We start from the raw sequence: 18,661 nt of genomic DNA, 5'->3' as shown, positions 1-18,661 counted from the left end.
TACCACATGCTTACTACCAGTCCACACAGACAGGAATCAAACCTAGGAAATAGACTTTTATCAAAAAAGCACCATAACTCTCCTGCTGGATTCAACAATAAGTTGTTCCTTATTCTTTCTTTGAAAGTGTTCAACTCCCCAGAGACAAAATATTAATAAGAGAGAAAACAAAAACAAAACAAACAAATAAAAACAAACAAAAAAAGCCAATCCCCCCCCCAAACAAAAAAAGTGAAAATAATTCTAAAACCAGAGTAAGGCATTTTTCTGCCAAATGGGGAATATCCAAAGCAGTTAATGCTTCAAAAATTGTTTAAATAATCCATGTGAAATAGAAGAATTCTGAGAGAAGAGATTCAGTGAGAACCCCATCAGGATATTCTATTTTTAAAATAAAGCAAAAATCTTACTCAGTTCAAAAACCCACCATCTCTGACATCAGTGATGACATTTTGGGAAGGAATGTAACAACAAGGACGTGTTGAGTGTGGTCCTCTTGGTAGGAGGGGGAATAACTTGTTTTTGGGCCATCTGTTTATCCAGAATCTGTACTACCAACCTGTGCACTTCACAGTCCACGCTAGACTTACCTCTCACAAATTTGCCAAAGACTTCTTTGACATAATTTTTAATTTGGAGGTCTCTAAGACCTTTTGAAAATAATTTTCTCAATTTTTAAAAATTAATATTGAATGCCCTGTATTTAAAAGGGAGAGCTAATAAAGAGTTACTCCCACTAACCTTATTTTTCCAGTTTTCTTTTTCATTATATGTGTAGTTTGAATTTAAAATCTTTTAAGGCAACACTTACTTCACTGGCCAATCACTGCAGTAAAGTGAGAAAATTGTTAGGGCAGGAAGAAGCCTGGGCTAAGACCCAAGTGCAAGTCGTCTATCTTACTCAGAAAAATTATACAAATGAAACCTTCTATACCCACTTAACTCTGTACTCACTACACAACTTTTGACCTCCAGATCTGATGGGAATGTAAGAAACAGTTTTTGAACATAATTTTTTATCCACCATATAGAACTCCTTACAGACACATAGAATTGTTTAGGTTGGAAAAGACCTTTAAGGTTGTCAAGTCCAAGCATTAACTTGGCATTGCCAAGCCCATCACTAACCCCTGTCTTTCCAGCCACTGTGCCCCAGCCTGCAGCACTGCTTGGGGTTGTTGTGACCCAAGTGCAGGACCCAGCACTTTGCCTTGCTGAACCTCCCACAGGTGGCCTTGGGCCATTGATCCAGCCTGTCCAGACCCCCCTGCAGAGCCTTCCTGCCCTCCTGCAGATCAACACTCCCTCCCAACTTGGTCTCATCTGCAAACTGACTGAGTGTACACTCGATCCCCTTGTCCAAATCATCAACAAAGATATTAAACAAGACTGGCCCCAAGGGAACACCAGTTGTGGCCAACCACTGGATTTAGTTCCATGCACCACAGTAACCCGTGACTGCTGGGTTTGGTCTTCTGGGAGCATCTTGGAACTCCTGCAATGCCTGAACCCAGTCTGCAAGATATGCTGCCCACAGGAGAAAGGATGGAGATCATGTTCTGACCACTGGCTTAGCAGACAGTAGAAAATACAGATGAAATCACAGAATTAAAGCTGAAATTTTAAAGTGGCAAATTTACATGTCTCTGTAATTCACATGGCAGGGTCAAATATTACCTAAACAAACTTAGAAAAAAAAAAGAAAATGAAAAGTTTCAAAACTCCTCTTCATTACATATAGATACATACATTTTTACTGTTATCCAAAATATTTAGAAATATTTTAATGCAATTTTATATATAAACACGGTACAATTTAATACTAATTCATCATTAATACTGTTCATCTTTTCTGTGGGTGAAATATTTATCCACTGGTGTAGGTTGAGTGACTAGTAGTTGTCCCTAGTAACTCATTTGCATAATTATAACATATACAGAATGTTTCCAATGTCATGAATACCTGGAGAAGCACTGAGACTCCAGTGTAGTCAAAGAAATTCAGTCCACTGCAGTCTAATATCAAAACACGTCGCTCACTGTGACATGACTGCACCAACTCCCCTACACATTTGATAAATGAAAAACTTTAATTAAAAGGAGAATACTCAAGAAATGGGTATAAAATAGTGATAACAAAATAAGCCCAAACTATCACAATAACATTTTTATTGTTACGTCGTGGGGTATCAGGCAAGCAAATGCCATTTTTAGAAGAACAAATGAAGAATCTTTAGGGCAATGGGAAGAAGTGATGACAGACAGAGCATATTAATGGAGATGTTTTAGGCAGCAATAGTGTCTCAAGATTTAAGCAATTATTTCTTCAAATTTGAATTTCTCATTGAGTTGTCTTGGCTGCTTTGGAAGATTTTTCTTTTAAGTTCTGATATGACACTGATTTCCATAGTTCCTAAACACCTGCCTATGGCTTAACTTAATATTCAGCCATAAGGAAGAAATATATCTAGAGTGGAGTATTTAATTTTCCTAAGGTTTTACTGTGCTGGTTCTTGCTTGGTTAATTTTTTAATACACAATGACATATTGATGCTGGAGAAGAAAATTGTGTTGGTAAGATTTGCAAGGTTCTTATTTTTCAACCTCAGGCCATCTTGCATTTAATCTAAACATACTCTCTTCTAAATGCATTCTGAACTAGCACACAGATAAATGATTCCTAGCTTTCATAAAAGGAAAACTAGAAAATAATGCACATCTTATTTACATTGTTCTGTGAACAAATGTTAGTTATCATAATGCACGCAACTGAAGAAAAAAAAAGAAAAATACAAAGGAAGAGAATTCTGATTGTAAAGATGAGTTAAGCTAAATGGCTTTGACAGAGCTGAGGTAAAGATTTTAAACTATTGAGGGGACTTGGAATTTCCCCATGATGCAAATTTATAATGGTGGTAATTCATTTTTGACAGTAGTCTGAGAGCCAAAGACTTTTGAACTTGCATCTCCAGACATTTATTGTCTTTATACTGTCCCACATACATTAATAGATACATACAAACAAAAATACTGAATATTAAAGGGAACCTCAAAATTACTGTGATAGAAACCCAGAAAGGGTTCATGTGGTGTCCCAGGCTCAGTGTAATAATTCCCTGCTGCATCCTGAATTGCAGTAAGGCTGCCTGGCCTCTAAATGGGGGGATAGGTAAAGACCTGCACCATCTTTGGATCAGTGGCATGAGCAAGAGCAGCCGTTTCATTTGGTGCTGATACAGACAGTATTCCCCAAAGGGAGAAAGGAAAGATTCTGACAAAGACTTAAATTTCCATGCTTTCCTGGACAACTGCCATAAGGCTTAAGGATTATGTCCTCAGGTACCCCTCTTTCTTGAAAATTTAAGCTCAGCATTTTGCTTTTCTCTTTAAAGGGATTTTTTCTTTTTTCTCTGTTTGTTGTTTTAAAGACCCCATGAAGAATCACCATAGACTGGTTGGTACAAGTAACAACAGCATTTAAGTCCTCAAAGCAGGTCTTAGGCTTTCAGAAAAGAGGTCTTGTGCTTTCTGTCACTCTTGTAGTATGAGAAATCAGTTCATCTTCAAGATGACTGAAATATGTACTGGTAAGATCTTCTCAAACGTAGTATTTTACAGTATAGTCAATAAAATACAATATACAAAATACAAAGCACTCTGAAAGTGACAAAGTCACCCCCAAGTTAACTAAACACTGTAGTACCATAAAAATATCCTGAGTCTAGCTAACAAGCACAAACATTCAGACAACAGCCTCGAAATCAGATTTTCTACTGGGGCCTTAATGCTTATAAGTGTTTTAAATAAACACTGTTTTAATTCCATCCACAATGAAGTCATCTGTATAAAGTATCCACTGCAAAAGGTTGCTGCAGCTCTCCCATGTGAATGTATGTGCTCTGGTTTGATTTAAGTGTTACAAAATGTGGAAAGAGTAAGCTTAGTCCTTAATAGAAAGAAAACCTCTAGGGTATCTTATTATATGTTGTATTGATATACTGTATAATATTGGTGGTTATCATGTCACTAACAATTCAGTTGACATTTTCTGAGATTTTCTCCTATGTTGCTTTAAAGATGACAAAGATTTAGCATGGTTCTCAACTTACTTTTACTTCTTCATACTAATATTTAACTCTGTGCATGCAAAAAAACCCAAGACCACAGTTTGGCAAAACATTCTCTTCAGCCTGGAGTGAAGATCAGTCCAGAGAACAATATGGGAAGTGTTTCCCCCACTATGTACCTGTCTCTTTACACACACACTAATTCCAGTGCAATAAGCAGGGACACAGAATCAGAGAATGGTTTGGGTTGGATGGGACCTTAAATCATCTGATTCCAACCCCTGCGTGATGGGCAATGACTTCCACTAGAACCTTCTACTCCTGTAGAAAAGGCATTTTCAAGGGGTTCCCTCCTTTTGAAATTTTAAAACGTCAGTCAAAAACTGAATGAAAAACAGGACTTATTAGGCCAAGGTTAACATGGTTTAACACTGTTTAGCATTCATGCTTCATTGAATGTTTGGTCTAACTGAAAATATTTATTTCCACAAAACTTGTGTGCACCTAGAAATATATAGAAAAATGTGGAGCTATTTTGCACACTTACATCCATCTCGGTTTTAACACCATTTGTAGATAATAAACTCACCATGGCAACTTCCATTGGAAAATGAACAGAGCAATGTGTTCTGCTCACACTGAAATGAAAGCAACAAATGATTAACACACCAAGGAAAACCAATCCATTGCACAGTAACGAGAGAAAATCAATGCAATACATAAGAATTCTGTTTCTCAGGATCAAAGTTAACTTATTCTTTCCAAAATCTTATGCAACAGACTATTGGATATATGATATATAATATTTTTTGGTATAACTTTAGAAGAATACTGAGATACATACTCAAACTGATATTTTGCATTTCTTTTTAACTGACTCAACCTCTGTCAAATTTAGATTCACTAGAAAGCATATTTTGGACACAATGCTTTTGAGGAAGCAGGGAATGATTAAGAAGTGCTCAAAATATGGGAAAGATGTTCTTGACAAGAAAAATTGGCAGTGATTTTATAAGATAAACTTTTGATTAATTTTCTACTTGCTGCAATCTCATCTTCTATGCTAATATTTTAGTAAGAACATTTTTGATGTGTAAATTTGTTAAAGAATTACATTTATCTGGATAATTTTTTAATAATTATTTCAATACGCAAGTTCTCATTAGAAACATGAGTTAAAACCAGAATCAGAGCACAAACACAATTGAAACTGCATTTTTTTCACACCCATTATGTGCTACAGAAAGACATTATTCATTAAAAAAAAAAAAAAAATTAAAAAAAGCACAGTATTTCAGGCAGCTGTACTGCTGAGTACCTTACAGAAGAGACAAAGGATAAAATCTCTTTTATAAGTAAAGTATAAATTAACTTATTAAATTAACTTATTAAATTGACTCAAATTAATTCCATGCAAATCCTAAATAATTTCTCTCTGTTTGGAAGCTTTTTATCGTACTAATCCAAATCAGCCAGCCTAGCAAAACTAAGGGAAAAAAGCAGCACATTTTCTGTGCTGAATTTCCACCCATCTGAGCACATATGGGTAGCACAACTCTTTGTCAAGGGACAGCAGAGGTGGTAGACACATGTTGCTGTCTTAACAACCTAGTTAAGACACAGCTGGGATTTTCTCAGCACAAGCTGCCAAACTGGATGAAATTGTCTAGAGTAAGCATTGTATCATATTGGAATGTCTTCATGGTACTGATAGAAAAATGTTAATTTATCTATTCCCTTTTAGGAAGTGTTGCAGGAAGTTTCAGTAGTAATGTGCAGATGAACTTGGAGAATTTGTATACTGTTATTTTTTCTAATACAGTCAGTGCAACAGAAGAAAAATAAACAATACCGTAGAGAAAAAAGGTAGCCACTTTCTTCCTAATTATCCCAAAACTATTTATAGTTAGAAATTAAGTGTACATCTCTCATGGACTTACCTCCAGAAAAAAAAATCACATTTTATTCAAGCATATTTGAGTAGCTACTCATTGTCTTTCTAAAGTCCCAGCTTTATATCAGCTAAGGTTATGCAAGTTCTAGGAATTTTGGAGTTCTGGATCTGATCTTGAATGTCTCTTACAGGATCACATGCAGAAATAGAAGAGATATTATTTTCAAGTAATAATACGAAAATAGTGGATATTGAATCTGATTAAGATTAGGATTAGCTTTATTCTAAATTAATAATTTCTAAAGTTACTTTTTATATCTGTTTCAGTATGTGATTGCATTCTCTAAGAAATGCAAGGAAAGCAAACAAGATCTTCAACTCAGTCACGGTGATTACTGGAAGTATAAAGCACATTCCGCCTTATTTATAAAATCACCTACCTGGCTGTTCATGGCATCCTTCTGGATTATCTTTAACAGGTCAGCGTGAAATTTTCTGGCATTCAAAAAGACTAACGGGCTGTTGACTGAAACTATTTTTACCTGTTTTAGTGATTCCTGGGGAATGAAATAAACATAAAGCTGAAAAGTTCATCTTGGATTTGGAGAACAAACCCCAGACCCATTTCTTTTAAAAACCTGAAAATACCTGTAAATTAACCTAGGAGGGGCTTTGAATTGTGAGAATGATTTAACAGATAATTCTTTTGATCAGCCTTCACACATAACTGAAGTAAGAAACACATGTAAAATATAACGAAAATTATCTATAACATTATTTAGCATGAAAAAAGCATACACATTATGAGGCATAATACTAAGAACTATTAGCTAACAATTGTAATAGTACTATTTCAGTTGGTATGATCCCCAAGCATAGGCAAGGTAACATTTGCAGACAGGGAATATATTTTATTAGACAAACACATCTTGAAAAAGTACATGAGGATTTAGGGCAAACACTGCCAGTGGTTTGGGAAAAGATGACAGTCTTCATCTTGGTCATCTGAAGATTACCTTAGTTCTCCATGTTTAGATGAACTTAGATAGTTCTCCATGAAAATACTTAGTGAATCCAGATCAACCTTGAGTGGCACATTTAAAACTTTACCAGCACATTTCTACAACCAATATAATAATCTACACGAGAACTCTTTGTCAGCCTTGAGCCTGTCTCTGCACTTCACTGAATAAGCTACAGCCAGCTTACCAGTACCTTCAGTCAGACTGTATAGCTCAAAATATAAATATTACATAGCAGAAAAATTTTGGAAGGACACTAGGAACCCCCAGGTATAAGTGGGAGACTGTTTGTGCAAAACAAGTGCTATTTCTCTCACTTTCGAGATGTACTTATAAAACACCTTCAAAAGCCAGTAAGAAAATTAATATTTATATATAAATATATTGGACAGCAGCAAGACATGCTTAAAGACTGTTTTTGTAGGAGATAGAATTAAGTTAATTCTACTGAACTCCCAATTTTCCACAGATTGTGTGACAATGGAAGTAAAAATCAAGAATTTGCAAGAGAATATAGGTCAAAAAAGACTCTCCCTAACAAAGTTCATGTAACAAGGTCACAGTCAAACGCAAGTATCTGGAGCTGACACAGACCATTTTTTAAATAGTTAAAAATTGTTTGGGATTGCATTGAAGATATGCAGTTTTCCCAACAGACTTTCAAGCAAAACAGGAATGGAAATCTTCACCACAGCCCACATCTCTTTATTGCAGACTGCTGTTCAGACTTCTGGGAATGAGATGATCTCTCAGACACCACCACAGTGACCATGAAATAAAGGAAACATTTCAAACATCCCTAACTGAGGCAAAGAACCCCAGACCATGTGTAGGGACTTTGCGCAATTTACCTATGAATGTGATTGCAGTAAATACCACATCACCAACATGCCACAGTCAGACAAGTGGCAAAGCTCAACTGGCACTTAAAATGTCTCCGTTTGTATGGAATAGAGCACTATAATAAGGGCTAAGCAGAAGATGGTATATGCTTTAATGGAGAAATTCTCTGATATCCCACAGATTCCCAAAGAAATGGTGCTATACACAACTTGGTATGGAGACAAGTGGACAAGTGCCATGGCAAAGTGGAAGATAAAAGCTAAGGAAAAAAGGAAGATTGATGTGAAAAGGTCAAATCCTGTGATATTCAAGCTTCCATAAGTACAAGGTACAAAACTTGAAAGGCTCAAATCATAAGGCCAGACCAAACAGATGGCAGACTTAGGTATAATTTTTGTCCAGAATGGACAAAGTCAACTGTGCCTGAATTTGACCAGCCAATTATTCCTGGCTCTGTTTTGATTCTTTGCTAACAAGAACTGTTCAGAGAAAAATGAACTTCCTCTTTGTTGTGTCCTTGCTAAGAAAGCAGGAAATTTATCTCACGTGTCTGTCCCTGCCACCACTTGGAAGGCCCTGGGCGATTGCCCTGCGCACCCTGCACATCGCTGGCTCTGCTCAGGTACGAGCTCAGTGCCAGGGAAAGCCTCGGATGAAATGTGTTTCACATAAGCTTCTAAATACCCCTTGATTTTTTCCACATTAAAGTGTCTTTTCTCTTATTGATGAAATAACCCCTATAAATCCACAGACCTTAATGGCAGGGTAGATCATTAAGCCTGTATATTTTCATGTTTAAAAGTCCTGTTGTTTATGTATAATCTGTTATTTACCAGGAAAACTTGGATCAGTCTAGCATTCATACATTAAAAATTACCCTAAATGCCCGTTGCAACCCAGTGACTCTAAATTAAATTAAAGGCATACTTTCCTTCTTTGTTTTATGTAATAAGCTCTTGAGCAATTTGCTTCTCTAACATAATGTTATTTTCCCCACTGTCTGCAGACACTAGTTTGTCATTACTAGGTTACTGGCATTAATCTTAGTGAATTAGGGGGAAAAAAAGCAGGGGAGCAGTAAGCTTAAAAAAAAAAAAAAGTATAGGCATTTGTACAAAGTGCTTCATGAACCGATATGAAAAATAGCAGGCAAATCAAATTTTGGTTACCCATCTCTGACAAAGTTAATCCAACTTTTTTATTATGAATGAAAAGTGATATAGTAATTGACAGCTGGTCCAGCCACAACAACAGTGTTTTTAATTCACATTTCAGAGTCCTTCCCATTCTTATGTACCTTTCACATTCCAATGTTGCTCAGCATGCCAAAACAGTAAATGCCCTTGAGCTCTTGGAAGTTCAGATTTTTAGCCCAAGATAGCTTTGATAGAAGACATTTGCCAGAAATAATAAATTCTTTAAAGAAGATCTGCTTAATGGTGAAGCAGTAACTGCTGAGTATGTGGTTTACTGATACATAAGACCCTTCATCAGCACTAGGAAAGGAAAAAGGACGCAGGAGAAACTTTTACAGTGGAGAAGGCAGGATGTCCTGGTGATGGAGCTCTGTGCTGAAAGGACACATGGTTCTACTTCTCTCTTGGCTTCTGACCTACTGTTTCATCTTGGACGAGAGAGTTCACCTCTCTGGGTCATTACCCTTCTCTTCTTACCATAGACCTGAACAAAAAGCTACTTTGACAATAATTGCAATGAAAATAACCAAAAGAATCTGACTGGTTGGTTTAAGTTTTTAAGAAGCCAGATTTTAAAGGCACAGTCTTTGGGAGAGATCCTTCCGTCCATTTCTCACGTGCACAGGGTGATGAGATCCGTAAAGCAGTCTGTGACAATTTTGTGGTGCTGCCCCTCTTTGCCCAGCCTCATGGTGTCCTCTGGGACAATCTGATCACAAGGGGTTGGTGACAGAAATGGTTTCAGAAAAGAGATTGGGGATGATGAAAATAACAAAGGACTTTTAGAAAAAGTGATAATAATGCAGAGACTGCTATTGTCTGCTCAGATGGCCGTTGCCATTCCTGGCAAGATATTTCCTTAAATTTAGGAATTAAGAAACTTTGAGAAAGGGCAAGTCATAACTAAAAATGACAAATAAACTAAAACAGATAAATCTAAAAGGACTTGCCTAACTTTACTTTTCAGACAAGCAGCAGAACCATGAAAACATTTCAGTTTCTGATAGCCAACTAGTTTTGTTTTTATGTTATCCTGGCTTTAGATTTCAAGTGATCATATCATAAAAGCATTCTCTTGACTCCCTGATTACAATCTGGTAACTAACTAGAGAAAACAAACAAATCTGAATTAGTGGAACACACACACACACAAACAGAAAGTTAAAAAAAATTAACTTACACAATTATCTTCTGCTTTGTATTTATATTCCACCTCTTTCATATTTTTCAAATTCAGTGTCTTTGCTCTGTAATCAATATATAGAGAAAAATCTGTACAGCAAATCATTAGTCGTCTTGAGCAGAAACAAAAAGACACACACCCCAAACTACACATAGCAGTTTAAAGGTCTGGCAATGCAATCTGCGAGTATTTTTGTGGTTACAGACCTTATCTTTTCTGATAATCATCCTCTTAAAGAGTAAAACGCTCATTTTAGAATTATGAGATCGCTTTGAAAATATGAATAATTAAATTATCTTGTGAAGAAAATCTTAATTTTAATTTTCATTTGCTAGACAGAGAGCTACTTTCAAGTCAAGGTAGCTCATATATAATCGATAGCTTCAAAAGTAAACAAGTTTAATTACTGCAAAATCATCTTATAAGGAAAGGGAAAATAAATATGTAGAATAGCTGTAGATCATGAAAAACAAAGATATTTTATTTGTCATTGAAATTGACACATCTTTATATGATGAAGCAGAACATTGCACTCTAGCTATCAAAATAGGGGACTTACTGGAAAGGGCCAGTATTCTTATGCTCTGTACACAGTGAAAAGAGAAAGCTGTCTTGGAAAGGGAGCTCAGCATAGGATCTTCTGATTCAACATGGCATGTATAGAACACATTTAATAGCAGAAGGCTATGGAACTATCTATCCTCTGAGACAGATGCACCAATATATACACAAGGAGTAGTTGCAGTATTGGGGCCAGATAAATGAGCCTTGCAAACATCAGCTGTTCTCTCATCTTTGCATAAATGAAGCTGTAGCTGCTGCTGGTTTTAGTACATTCTGATACATAACATGTAGCACACCCAGTACTCTGACATCTGAACAGAAACTTTACAATAAATAATCTATGGTATTTTCCTTGCTCCACTTCTAGTAACACTTTTGCTCATGACTGCATGGCTTACTATGTGTTATCTTGTTAACCCCATCTGTGCCATACCAGTTTTAAGGCTGCTATCTTGTTCAATGCCTTTAGATGGTATGGACAGTCATGTGCAGCTTCACTGAAGAACACAGAGATCACTGGGAAAAGTCTTATTTACATTAATAAGTCCAGGTTCAGGCTGAGGTCTCCACTAGATCAGGCTCTTTTGTGTTAGATATCCATCCCTTTCTGCTATTGGAGAACCTCTAACATCCAGGCTCAGGACAAAAACAACATGAAAACTTGATTTTTGCTTTACTACCAGAATTTACCAAAATTTTTGTCTGCTGAGTAGCACAATGTTATCACAAAAGTACTGCTTGATTAAAGCAGAAGTTATCTCCCATAATTTTTAACTGCCTTGAAATTTTGAACTGTTTTCATGCTATTTCTACAACTTATTCTACGAGAATAGACCTGTGCACAAATGTCTAACACCATTAACTTTAACAAGCATTTAATCGAGCTGTCTATATTGTGCTTAATTTCAGTGGGATTCAATGCTCATGCAAACAACTGCATGCAAGCAGCAAGTAATTTCCAGGACTGGTGAGCTGTGAATTAATTCTGTAGCACAAATCAATCATGAACCTCAGCTATATTTCCCTTTACTCATAATCCAAAGTAGCAATTGCAATATATTAAAAAATCCCAAACTTCTGATTGCTTTAGTTTATTTGTCCTGACTTTTCTAAGTCATATACAGAACTTATACTTTTTGTTAGACATTAGAATAGTTGTACAGTTATGTTTCATTAATCTATATTAGCAGTGCAATTGTCAACTCCTGTGCAACATAGTGCCTAGGATTTTATAAAGGCTCTTAGTTACTAAAGCTTGTCAGACATATTTTTTCCTTAGGGAGCAAACAAATATCTAATGGAGAAAATATTATTAATCTTCCTGTTGATTTTACTACACAGATGTGTAATAAAAGAAATCACAAAATAATCCCATTTTATAAAATGTTTTAGAGATTCCTTAGTCTACGATAAATGGACAGATGTGACTTTTCCTTTTGAATTGTCTTATCTTGCAATTTTCTGCAACTGAAAAACTGAAGTTTAGTTGTTCAATTTAGTATACCGTATGTCTATCCTGACTGTGAAGCAATATGCAGAACGAATACATAATGAAGTGCTAGTAGAACATTTCAATAAATTGTTTCTTACCTGGGAAAGCGGAAAATCACGATTACTATAGTGCAGACAACGCCATACAACAATCCCACATTAGCAGCAAAGCATATTGTAAACACGTAGGTACTAACCCATATGCTCTTTAGGGAGGGGAGCAAAAAGAAGGCATTAGTTTCAAATTTTATAGCAATGTGCACTTTATGAATCTATAGAAATAAAGTTTTTTAAAACTGAGATAGTTTCTCAGATGTGAACATTTGGATCTTTGAACTGGCAAATACTGAAGACTGAATTAGCAATTAAAGTAATGCCTCCCTATGGGACACAACCCAGTGCTCACAGAGGTTCCTTCCAAGGTTACTTAAAATAGTATTTGTACTTGTGCTAACAGCTTAAGTCAGAATAACTCAGTTGTTTTGGAAAACCTGTATTTTATTTTTCACATTGCAAATTCTTGTCACCTTCTTCACTGCATAGATTTTAAATCCTCCTTTCCTTTCACATAATGAGGTGCCCTAATGAGGTCACATACAGAGAGCTTTTCTTCCACTAATCATATAAGTGGGAATTATAATTTGCGAGGAGGCTGATTAAAAGTGGCATTTATCAGAGTACAGTTGACAAAAACAACTCTATAACAAATAAAAATTACTGGGGAATTAATTCCTTCCAATGGAAATGGCGAGATTTCATATTATTTCCCCATCTTTGAATATTTGATTACTAAAACTTTGGATTAATTTTAAATAAAAATTTTAAAAATACTCAGAAGCATATCTGAAGCTAAAGTCACTTTAAAAAGAAATCTAAAAAAACTTTTAAAAACTTTCACATTTCAATTTTTCCTTAATTACTTTCTTACCAGAAATTATCACTTTTCTTTCCATGCTACAGTGATGTGTACAGCTAAGAGACATGCAGATTTTACAATTAAAAGAAAAGTACAAATTGCTTGATTTCTTATACCAACCTAATTGGTATAATAAAGCACATCTTTCTTTCCTTGAGGAAGCCTTAAGCGAAGACTGCCATCTAATCTTTATATTAAAGGTGTTAAAAAAGAATGGAAGGTATTTGCTCTCCTCTGGATATACTGATCCCCACAGGTGCCCATTTCAAGAATCACAGTGCTGCTTGTTCATGTTTGCAGAATAACAGATCACATTACACTGGCACAATCAGTGTTAAGATTATCCTTTCTGATACTTTCACTTAACTCACAAAAGGCAGAGACAATACAATACTTTCAGACCAACCACAGGAATTTTGTTTGAGCAGATTTCAGAACTGTTATTTTATGAATTATAAAATGTAAGTCATACCATACTAACTTGTGCTTCACAGAGGACAGAGTATTACCATGACTCTGTCGAGAAACCTTTTTCCTGCTCATCTTCAAGATTCCTAACTACTGCAAAAAACTTTTCAGTTTCTTCAACAAGAGGGCTGCTAGGTAAAGAGGTAGTTCATCCTCTGAAACTGTCCTCAATCACTAGTTGTATTTTAACATGACATCTTATACGAGTTGTTGTGCAATATATTTGCAAAGACCACCTTTATGAGCAACAGATACTGATTAATGAAAAGGAAAGTAATGCTATTATTTATAAATCCAATATACATTTATAAAGAAGCTCACCTGGACACACCCATTGTTAGCCAAAAGGCTAACAGAACTACTAAAAACCTGAAAATCAGTGAGATCAAGAATTAGACTATCTTGATAAGGCTGAACCCTGACAACACCTGAATTCACTCCAGTGCAATCCAGTTCAGCTGCAGACCTGAACCTCATCACATCTAAATCACTGCTGCAGACCCACAAATTCTTATGTCTCAGAAGAAAACGGAAAACATAAAAACACAATACAAAGTCTACATAGGAAAAATGCCAGAAATGTTTAAGTGTTGCTGACTACTGAGAAAACTAGTTAAGTGCCTCTCCAGCAGCCTACTATCTTACATCTTCACTGTAATCAGACACTGTCATTGTTGTAGAGGCTGAGCCAAAACAATCATATTCTCATTAGTCAATCACCCTTTCAGTGCTTTGTATTGGCCTGGAATCAGTTCTTCTTTAATTAGGGTAGCATCAAACTTGTAGAAAGATGTTGATCTGATAGACTTTTTTTTTTTTTTTAATTCATGGGTTATTGCAAAGTTCAACAAAGCAGTCATAAAAATATCAAAGTTTTCCTTGGCAGCTTACTTCAATATGGTTATTGCATACTTCAGTACAGATAGAATCTAATCACTCTTCAAATCTTAGCAATAATGTGTTATAGACACATATTAATATGAATAAACAAAACAAAATCCACCTTCAATCTACTGTACTAATTTAAAGAAAAACTCTAAAGAGGGAGAAAAGAAACAAGCAGAAGAAATGGATTTATGTCAACTCCTGTATATATCAGAAAGTATCAGAAGCACTGAGAGGTACAGTGACTGTGTATAACAGCTGCCTCCATCTCGACTTTCCACTTCATAGGGTCTAATCATCCACCATTGATGGCAGTCTGAAATCGGCACTTCATAGGAAAAAAATCATATAAATAAGTTGCAGAATACTTTCTGGACATTTCTGAACAATGCAATGCTAAGGTATGGTGATAATACATGTTTCTGTACCAGTTTGAAACCAGATTATGCATTTCGGTGGCTTTGGTTATCAGAATGAAGAAAATTTAGGATGCAGCTCATCTGACTCCTACCTGTTTATGCTGTTGCTTACTGGAGGAAGAGATGGACGTGACTCAACTGACGAGTTCTGCTATCTGTAATGTGAGGCTGTGGTGAGTTGCTCAAATAGTGGCCCTCCAGCATACAGCCGAAAAGAAGAATCCCATTAAAGTCCTGCTCACTCAGGAACTGTCTCAGCAGAAGATGCTGGACCTCTGGAGGAGGCTCTGGCTCTAAGGACTCAGTGACATAGCCATTCTCCCACATCCTTCTGCAGACAAATGACTAATGTGTGCAGTCATCCTCAGCACACTCGTCATCAAAACTTGGGATTCAAGTGAAGCCCACCACAGCCATAGAGCAGGAGCTGCCTAATGCACTGAGGGTTATGGTTTAGGGGTAGACTTGGTAGTGTTGGGTTAACAGTTGGACTAGATGGTCTTTAAAGGTCTCTTCTAACCTAAATGATCCTATGATAATAAAATGGTATGGTCTTTCTTTGATATAATTTTTCACAGGTATTCCATACGCAATGGTTGAGACAGTATTTGTTTGCAAACAGCCCTGGAAAGAGAGGGACTGATAGAAATAATTCTCTTTTAAAATAATTTATATGGTAATCATGTTTTCAATGGATTAAGCATTTACAAATTCCTTCCCACCCCACTGAGACCAACTACAGCACAAGTAATAGAACTCACACTAGCATATTCACTAATGCAGGTAAAATAGAAAATCTCCCTAGGATGCCATAAGGTAGAGTCATTGATGTAAAATTATTCTCACAGAAGAGATGGTTTCCTACTTTGTGGAAAATTGTTTATATAGCAGAGCCCTGAGAGCTCTCAGAGCCCTCTCATGAATCAGGACCCACATGTGATGAACAAATTTAAAAGACCATCTTCCCTCTGAATATAATATCTGAAGAAGTTCTAAAAAAAACCCAAGAAAATAGACTAATGAGCTCCAAATTTCAAGGAAGACCCTTTCTAGGCCCTCTCCTTTAAATATTTTGACAAAATAGATTGACAAAATGTTGGATATGTGTCTCAGAAATTCACAATGGCAAGATCTTGGAGGATACTTGTCAAAAATGAGATCCTCATTCTTGGATCTACTTTAATTGCTGAATTAGTAGTATTCCTTACATCCTTTAATATTAATATATGTGCATACAATTGCAATTCATGCATCCATAACTATCTCTCATCACATCACCATGTTGGGAATATGTAATTTTTTACCATAAATTCTCACCATTCCTCCTGCTTTAGAAGTCAGGCATGCAACCTGGCTTTGTCTCAGCTGTCATCATTTTCTGGTCAAGACATATGTGCAACTTTAAAACATTTTTTTCTCTTTAAATGCCAGAGTATTTCATTGCTGAACTTCTCAAATCCCTGCTATATAATTAACTCATGAAAATGATCCTTATTCCGTTAGAATTTTTCATTTAGAACATTACTTTCTGAATTTTTTTCCCCCATCTTTGGTTACTTTCAAGTTCAACAGTTAACAGCAAAGAGAACATTTTTCTTCTGCAGTCCATTGACAGGCAGTAGGTTTTGCCTGTCTCAAAAGGCAGCTTATCTGTGATCCTGGGCCTTAAAATCAAGAGTTCACAAAACTTCACTGGCCTTTTTAGTAATACTAGGAAAGTATCAATAGTATCACCAGCACTATCAAGCTGGAGAATAAAAACAGCAAGTTAATCAAGTTGGCCTGCATAAGAAATTAAGCTTACAAAAAGGACAAGGAAATCATCTTTTGACCTGAGAACCTGAGAAGTGAGATGTATTTACAAACAAAGCCAGATTAGCTTCCTGGCTGTTCTCAGAAAAAGCAGAAAAATAGATCAAGACAAATCACTCCTAGTTATAACATATATAGTATAATAGTGCAATTATTAATCTGAGATTGCTGAAGTCATCCAGCCAAGGTGTGGGGACTGACAGAAGACCTCAACTGAAGCAGGAGACATTTGAAGTTCATATGAATGCTGTGAATGGCAGGAAAGAGACCTCTGGAATAAGGACAGTGGGGTAGTAGCTGAGAAGTAATCGAATGTGATTTGAGAGGCTGGATGTAAATCTGAAAGGAAAAGCCACCCATGGCTGAAAGAAGGGATTTCATAGAAATACAGAATATCCTGTGATGGAAAGAACCAATTAATATCCTCAACTCCAATCCCTGAAAAATATCTTACCTTCTATATTTAAAAGGATTATGTTTATAGAGAACTAATCAACAAAAAAATATTATTTATCCCATTTGTGTTGAATGAGATGCTTAAAGAAGTGTGAAGGAACAAGGTAACAAACTCTCTAATATTCCTTTTCCGTGTGCTATCATTTTCCAGACCTATAACCAAAATCAACCTGACTTCAATGCTACATGACACACACCCTTCAAAGAATCAGTTCCAGAAAGGACAACTGCTAATTATTTCCAAATGTTTTGTTAGAGTTTCTATGTTCAAAACACTTTGGATAACCTGGGTGATGGAATGATTCATTTCCAGTGTTCTGTGAATTACTGGGGTGATTCCTTTCAGGCCAAAATAACACCAGTGTAGTTACACAAATCACTGGGCTTGGTGGGGCTCCTCAGAGCAGGCAGCAATGCAAGATCAATGTTTACAGCCTTACTTTAAACTGTGGTATTTAAGGCAAGATGATTTATCCTGTCAAGCTAAGGACTGATGGTAAAACTACTTGAAGATAAATCATTGCTCAAGTATGTTTAGTCAAAAGATGAACCCAGCAAACTCCCCCGTTCTATGACCTCTCTTAGAAATGATGACAGATATCAGAGATGTAATAACTAGCTATTCACACAACCTTTTCTGCCAAAACCAGAAAAGCAGAAATCAATCAGGTTAGTCTTATCTGTGAAGACGTGTCAAATCTAGTCAGATTCCAAAATATCTTGCTGGAAAATGTAACTACTTATTATCTCAATTAACTGGTGGAGAAGATATATCCCTCTCCCTTAACTACCAATGGTTTTGAGTCCATTGTTCCCAAAATAATTCTTGACCCACATCATCCATCATTTCTGTCATTGGCTATATGGGTTAAGCTGAAGATCAAATATAAAACAAGAGATTGAAAATATTTTCAGAATTTTACTGCTTGAGGAAGAAAATATTTCAGACAAGATAGAGCTTTTCTTCTGGATAATACAAAAGAAACCTCCAAAAACAAGTTTTATGGACCTCTAGTTTTCTGCAACCACGTGCAAAAAATCTCACAGTCAAACTTGATGTTTACTTAGCTCTGTTTTCCATACTAAAATCATACTCTATTTAAAAAAGGTTTTATTCTGTCCAGACTTAACCATTACTTCTGTAGAATACTAAGTTACTGGTGGATTCAAAAAAGTCCAGTATTAACTCAAATTACCTGTATTTCCCACCACAGAAAAGGACTATGTTGCCAAAATACCTTTCTGAATATTGTTAACATTTGAACATATGGGATGTCAGCATGTATGAATTTACAGAAGTGCATAGAAATTTTGGTTCCACTAATTGGCCATTACACCCAAAATCTCCCACAGAAGAGAAATCTAGGAGTCTTCTTACACATGGATTCATTTTTACTATTTGCTAGGAATTCTGTGCAAATTCTGTAAGAATATTTAGACTTTGC

At 36.0% G+C, this 18,661-nt stretch overlaps 1 protein-coding gene across 6 annotated transcripts in view; it reads right to left on the bottom strand.

Annotated features, from left to right (window-relative positions):
* Positions 1-18,661, bottom strand: part of SLC26A7 (solute carrier family 26 member 7) — a 79,993-nt gene that overhangs the window by 9,165 nt on the left and 52,167 nt on the right. For 5 of the 6 annotated variants that reach the window (XM_088177138.1, XM_088177144.1, XM_088177158.1 and 2 more), the window contains 5 exons: positions 12,360-12,466; positions 10,203-10,269; positions 6,402-6,518; positions 4,657-4,705; positions 1,964-2,064 (listed from right to left, as the gene is read on the bottom strand). In XM_088177138.1, the coding sequence (XP_088033264.1) occupies positions 1,964-2,064; positions 4,657-4,705; positions 6,402-6,518; positions 10,203-10,269; positions 12,360-12,466 (441 nt within the window). Of the gene's footprint in view, positions 1-741; positions 2,065-4,656; positions 4,706-6,401; positions 6,519-10,202; positions 10,270-12,359; positions 12,467-18,661 lie in introns of all 6 variants that reach the window. The other variant, XR_015807944.1, reaches the window with a different exon arrangement.

This window comes from Sturnus vulgaris, chromosome 1 (assembly GCF_052056855.1).
Source record: "Sturnus vulgaris isolate bStuVul1 chromosome 1, bStuVul1.hap1, whole genome shotgun sequence".
Classification (NCBI taxonomy): Eukaryota; Metazoa; Chordata; class Aves; order Passeriformes; family Sturnidae; genus Sturnus; species Sturnus vulgaris.
Note: the sequence above shows the minus strand (reverse complement) of the source record. Positions and strands in the feature narration are given on the sequence as shown.